Source organism: Myxocyprinus asiaticus, chromosome 9, assembly GCF_019703515.2.
Source record: "Myxocyprinus asiaticus isolate MX2 ecotype Aquarium Trade chromosome 9, UBuf_Myxa_2, whole genome shotgun sequence".
Classification (NCBI taxonomy): Eukaryota; Metazoa; Chordata; class Actinopteri; order Cypriniformes; family Catostomidae; genus Myxocyprinus; species Myxocyprinus asiaticus.
This window is the reverse complement of record NC_059352.1, coordinates 37,302,526-37,308,733: the sequence shown is the minus strand read 5'-3', so window position 1 is coordinate 37,308,733 and position 6,208 is coordinate 37,302,526. Positions and strand designations below refer to the sequence as shown.

Genomic DNA, 6,208 nt, shown 5'->3' with positions numbered 1-6,208 from the left:
CAGAATGAGGCAAATGATGTGAGAATAGTCAGAGGTATGGTATGTCATCTTAATCACATGTCTGTTCTAATGAAAAATGGAGGGGAAAAACACCACCCTTTCCATGCTTGTAATGAATAGTGTGTTTTTTTTTCTTCAGAGATTATAATAATAATAATTATTATATATATATATATATATATATATATATATATATATATATATATATATATATATATATACACACACACACACACACACACACACAAACACAGAGAGAAAGACTGTATATACATACAGTTAGATAAAGATTTAGATAAAGAGAGTTAGATAAAGGGTAATTCTAAATTGGCACTGCATTGAAGATCAAATATTACGGTATTGTTGTATATACAGTATATTAGTTGTTGGTTAAACATTAACATTTTACCTCTTTTCCAATCCTAATTTAATTTCACTCTTTATCTAACTTTGTATCTAAACTCTGATTCTCAAGGTCCTTCGGGAACTGTAGGTATATAATTTGACCTTTTGAGAATTTCCACATTTATACCTCCATAACCTAAGATCTCAAAAGCAATAGTGACTTTTCGTTTAAGATATTCATGTTTAAATTTCAAGCTTCGGATGCTTTCTTATTATTATAATGAGCTGTCTGCTGTGTTTTATTATTACCTGTTTTGCATTTCCATGACTATGCTAGGGACTGATGGTGCAGCTTACAGTAGTCCCCATGAGGCATATGGCAAGGTGACAGAGCAAAAGTTTCTATTTACTGTACGACCATCTACAGGCAATGTCTGCTGGGGCTAAAACTGAACCTAGGATAGTTTTACACATCGCAGCTCACAGTCTTAGATGTGCACTTTGTAATGCAAGTCATACCTTCCTGTGTTCAAAATGATACTCATTGCAGTTTCTATTCTGACTTTCAGTAATTTAACAAGACTGGTCCACAAATGTCTTTGCCTTAGTGGTCAACACAAAAGAACCTCTCTCTGGCTGTGGTTCAGGCAAAAGATTTGTCCTAATTCCTGTTGCAGGAGTGGAGGTTGAATGAGAGGGTGCCCTTTAGGGATAGACTAAGGGCAGGCTGATTCATTACTCTAAAATTAGCTGCAACATACTGTTCTGGCCCTGGATGCTGGCTAGGGGAAGTCCTTCTCTTATTTAGGAAAGTATTGCTGTGCTTTCAGTGACTTTTCGTTAATATGTCAGACACAGATGTATCTTTGCACACACACTGGTTGAATGTTTCACTGCTGAGCTGCAAAGAGGGAACTAGAATTATCTGAAGAGTTTCCTGAAGTGTAAATGTTAAATAGAGAAGGGGTACAATTCACATGTCCCTCAACAGAAGTGGTATATCTATATGGCTGTTCCAGTGTGGGACGAGTTTGAGCCATAAATAAAAGCACAATAACGTGGACTGTCAAAATTAATCTCTGAAATCCATTAAAAATGCAGACATAAAGAGCATAATGATGATAAAGCCTGTATAGCTCATAAGCAGCTATATGAATATTTTTTGTGGTTAACTGTGGCGCTCTATATTACATAATTTTGCTCTTAAGTGTATCGGTTTTATGGTTGATTGGCAATGTTAAACTTGACAAAATGTATCCTTTGTTTTGTGGCAAATCTTAAAAAAACAAACACATTTAAAGTAATTTGTTTACTTTCTGGATTAAAAAGAAAGTCTTAAGCACTAAAACTAAAGCACATGTACACATGCTGAATCCCGTGCCAGCATGGCCTCCAACGTGCAAAAACATGAAAGCTGAGCTTCAAACTAAACAGATATATATACACATGACAGGTATGCACAATGCTATTCATGGCAATTCAGGCCTACATAGCTGGAGAACTTCAAATCAACAGGTCAGCCATGCAAACAGCTGTTATATTCTGTTGTTTTAAACCATCTTCTTTTAAACAGACTCAGCAGTTCCATTTTCATTTAAGCTATTTGTTTTCACACACACACAAAAAAAAGACCACTACAAAAATAAAATTTAAAGATTTACATTGAATGTACAGTATATGTTGAGTCAGCCACCATGGATGCCTAGTCTTCATATTGTATTGCATGATGCTTTAGGATCTTGTCAGGGCACTGGGTTTATAGGCAGGTTTGGGTAGAAGAATGGCAGATCAGCCTTCACTAAAAGCCCAAAGAGGGTCTACCAGATTCCTTTGCCTGAGTATACAAATTTATTAAAAACATGCTTAATTCCCCCATATGATTCAAGTTAGGGGGAAACTTAAATAAAATATGAATAGAATGAAATGAATGGGGGAAAAAGAATTTGCAGATCCAAAATAAATAAATACAATTTCAACACTTACTGTGAATGGGTTTAATATAGTAAAAAGTGACATTCTTACTTGGAAGTAGTAAAAACTCACAGCAGTCTATTGCCTTTGCCAAGCAACGGTTGAGTTTAACATCTGTATGTTTGGTAGATGTGCTGACACTGTCTTGACAGAGTTTAGCAGGGCTGGAGGTGCCATTGCAGTAAACGTTTTACATTAGCCCTTTATCACGGCAAATTTTGTCTTAGGGCCAGTGAGTCTGGATTTATCAACGGAGTGACTATTTGCTCTAGGTGTAAATAGCACCTGCCGCAAGGGCATCTATTTGCACTCCAATAGTCTGGTGGTAAAACAGAAATTTAAGACAAACTGTGCACCAAGTGTCGCTGCAGTGGCATGGGGTGTTATGACAGTGTGACTCTGCTTTTCTTATGCGAACAACCTGGCTTAGATTCTGCTTTTGTCCCACTTTTTCCCATCCTGTTTCCTGTCTCCACTCTTAATATTTCCTTTAATACTACTTATAGTAATAAATAAAAAATAAATATAAAGGTTGATTCAGAGGGTTGAGAGAAAAGGATAGAGTGGGTAGAGTGGTGGTGGTGTAGTGGACTAAAGCACTGACCTGGTAAGCAAATGGTTGTTGGTTCAATTCCCAAAGCCGCCACAGTTGCTCCAGGGGGATTGTCCCTGTAATAAGGGCACTGTAAGTTGCTTTGGATAAAAGCGTCTGCCAAATGCACAAATGTAAAAGGTTGATGCAGGTAAAATTTACCATGGTTTTATTGTAGTAACCATGTTTTTTGACAGAAGCCATAGTTTTAATACCATTAACCATGGTGTTTCTACAGTAATGTGGTGTTAATATAGTAATCATGTTTTTGTGGTTACTATGATTTTACTACAAAACACCATGGTGGTACTATAGTTAATGTAATAAAACCATGGTTAATTTTTGTAAGGGAAGGTTAGGGTTAGGTTTAGGGGTAGGAGTTATTGTAGGGTGCTACAGTGATGCCCTATGATGTATGTTAGTATTTAATTAGGGGTAAATAGTATCTGCCACTATTTGCATCGAGGTACAAATAGCATCTAACACTATATGCACTTAGTGCAAAGAAGATGCTTTTGGTTGCTATGTACACATAGTGCAAATAGCCTCTGCCTTTAAGAAAAAGATTATTTGTTTTCAGTGTTGGGAAACAGGTTGCTGTAAAAACATTAAAAACACATTAACACATCCCAATAAAATATTAAATTAGTGGCCACTGTTTAAAATCTATTTACATTTGTTTTGGTTTTGTTTGTTTTTTTGGTAAATTTGTAATTACATTTTTGTCTAGCTGTGTTTGCTGGCTACTTGTGCATGTGACATTCACTTAAAAACGTACAACAGTTTTGTTTAAATCCACCATTAGGATTTGTTTTAGAGCCATAGCAACTGTAGCTGATAGTCAGTGTTACCCTTTGGCCCATTACTTTGTCAGACGTGCCTGTCAGCAGCTGTAATTGTCATGGTTGGAAACATGAGGCCTGCAGCACACTGTGAGTCTATTCCTAAAGTTATGTAGCTTCTCTCATTCTCACCCTCCTAAAATAGCCACCCACTTCAACAGCATAGAGCCTCACAACAATAGGTTAGATAGAATTCAGAAGGCATTCCCGTTGAAAGGAGTAAAAATGCAAGGAATTTAAAGGTCATTTGAAGGTGTGCACCTCAAAAAATGAATAGAGCCCAGAAATGACATCTTTTTTGTAAGTCCTTTATTCTCATTGAATTATCTAATGGAAAAGAACTTTTACATTACAGTTAATCAATCAAGTGCATTATTTAAAATTTCAAGTATTCAAACATTTTGATTCACATGACACTAAAATTAATGAGCACAGCTGTATTCTACAGCTCATAAATCTAGCTTAAATTTCAATTTGGCAAACAAAACTAATGTAGCTAAACAAGTATAAACTTTACTATCTACATTCTACATAAAATATATAAAAATAATAATAATTAAATACGAACATCATATAAATCACAGTAATACAAAAAGTATAAAAGTCAAGTGGAAAAGTCAACAAATGGTGAAATTTGAATTAAAAAACTGCTTTGATAAGATTGCACTTCCTTTTCCTCACAGTTATCAAAAGCAGCTAGATTTCCTTATCAAAGCATTGATAAGGGGTTTTGATCTACTGTTGCCTCTTTTTCCCTCAAAGTCTTTTCCTAAAGCCAATCGTTGCTTTATTCCTCCTCCTCTTCTTCTTCTTCCTCATCATAATCATCCTTATCTTTACCGACTCTAAAGTCCATTTTTGCAAGCATTGCCACTAAATCATCAGTGAAGAGCGTGAAGTGGTCCATATTCTCAAAGCAAGGCTCTGGCCTCTGTAGATTGGAGCTCTTTGATGCATCTTTGGCTTCGGTGATGAGCTTCTTGGCAGTGATGAGGAACTCTGCCACACAGCTGTTGTCCATGGTCTGGGAGGCTCTGTCCATCAGCTTTATGCTGGCCTGCAGCTGTTCATTGAACTGCTGGACTAGAGATCGCACCACCGCCACCTTCTCATCCTGTTCTTGCGCGATTTGTTCAAGGAGCTGGCCCTTGCGCTCCTCGAGGATGGCGTAGAGTAGGTCAAACTTCTCTGCCAGCTTCTGTTTCTGTAGCTGGCTGTTTTCTTCCACGGTTTTGCAGGTTTCCTCCATCTGTGTTAACATGGACTGCAGACAGCTATTGCTTGCGCCTAACAGGTCAATCGAATTTTTCAGTTCGGACTTCTGTGTTTCATAAACACTTTTCAAAGTGGACACTTCGCAGTCCTTGTGCTGACCGAATACCTTGCACATGGAGCAAGTGGGTGTCTGGCAGGTTATGCAGTAGATGTTTATTTTTTCATCTTCATGTACCTCGCACATAGGTTCTTTTGTGTCTTTGGATTTCAAAGGGGGTTCAAGGGCGTTACCTCCTTTCTCCAACTGTTGCTTATAGATGTCGATGATGTTCTCCACCAGAAGGTTCCTCTGCAGACCGTACACACCATGGCGATCCAGCACCACTTCAAAGCGGCAGGTAGGGCAGCGGAAAATACCTCCAGAGTAGTGGTAAGGGTTTTGGGAGTCGTAGAGGTCATTGGCACAGTTGCGGCATAGATTGTGCTGGCATGGTAAAATGACGACCGGCTTCGTGAACATGTCCAGGCAGATGGGGCAGCTCAACTGCTTCTCTAGGCTCTCCATGGGGCTTGGAGCCCATACTATTTGACCAGTCTTGATGTCCATTTTTGTTGTTTGAGGTGGAGTCCTTATGACTGCCGATACTTCTTTCCACTGCTTTGTCTTTTGGTTGAACTTGATGTCTTCTGGTTGCTTCTGCCTTTACTGAGGTTTATTTTGATCTACTGGGGCAGAAAGCACCCAGAGCTTATATGCTGGCCGGCTGCCTGTGACACTTGATCTGTGAGGCGGCTGTGACAGCATTGCTCCCACCACTTGTTTATGTGGCTTGATTCGGACAAACATACAGCCAACACAACCAACTTAGCAACATTCAACACCCCCCCCCCATAAACCTCTTTTCAGAGCTCTCCATCTCTGAGCGCAATGTGTGGAAGAATCAGTCATTCCAAACAAGACCCATGTGATAGAAGTTGGCATCTAGACTCCTAGACATCCAGAATGTCCCTGACTACACAACAACATGGCAGGTCAAGTGCTACTTTACTTAATTTTATTGTTTCCTAACAGACTTTGAATTAACTGCTGTTCGTGCCAACTGGTTATTGAAACCAGGTCTCATACATTACTGTTTTGCAAACTGACTTTTACATGCCACGTTCCATGTTTCGCATCAGTTTCCTGGTGAAATGAACACTAGAGGCACTATAACAATTGTCGTTTTATTCACCTTCACACAAA

General features: G+C 38.6%; 1 protein-coding gene across 1 annotated transcript; it reads right to left on the bottom strand.

The window, feature by feature from the left end:
- Positions 1 to 4,049: 4,049 nt before the first annotated feature.
- LOC127446227 (E3 ubiquitin-protein ligase TRIM63-like) lies at positions 4,050 to 5,793 on the bottom strand. The gene has a single exon (XM_051706972.1). The coding sequence runs from the start codon at positions 5,570 to 5,572 to the stop codon at positions 4,538 to 4,540; it is 1,035 nt and encodes a 344-aa protein (XP_051562932.1). The 5' UTR covers positions 5,573 to 5,793; the 3' UTR covers positions 4,050 to 4,537.
- Between the last annotated feature and the right edge of the window lie 415 nt (positions 5,794 to 6,208).

What these genes read in the sequence shown, in the direction of transcription:
- LOC127446227 (XM_051706972.1), bottom strand. Translation starts at nt 5,572, where the DNA reads ATGGACATCAAGACTGGTCAAATAGTATGGGCTCCAAGCCCCATGGAG.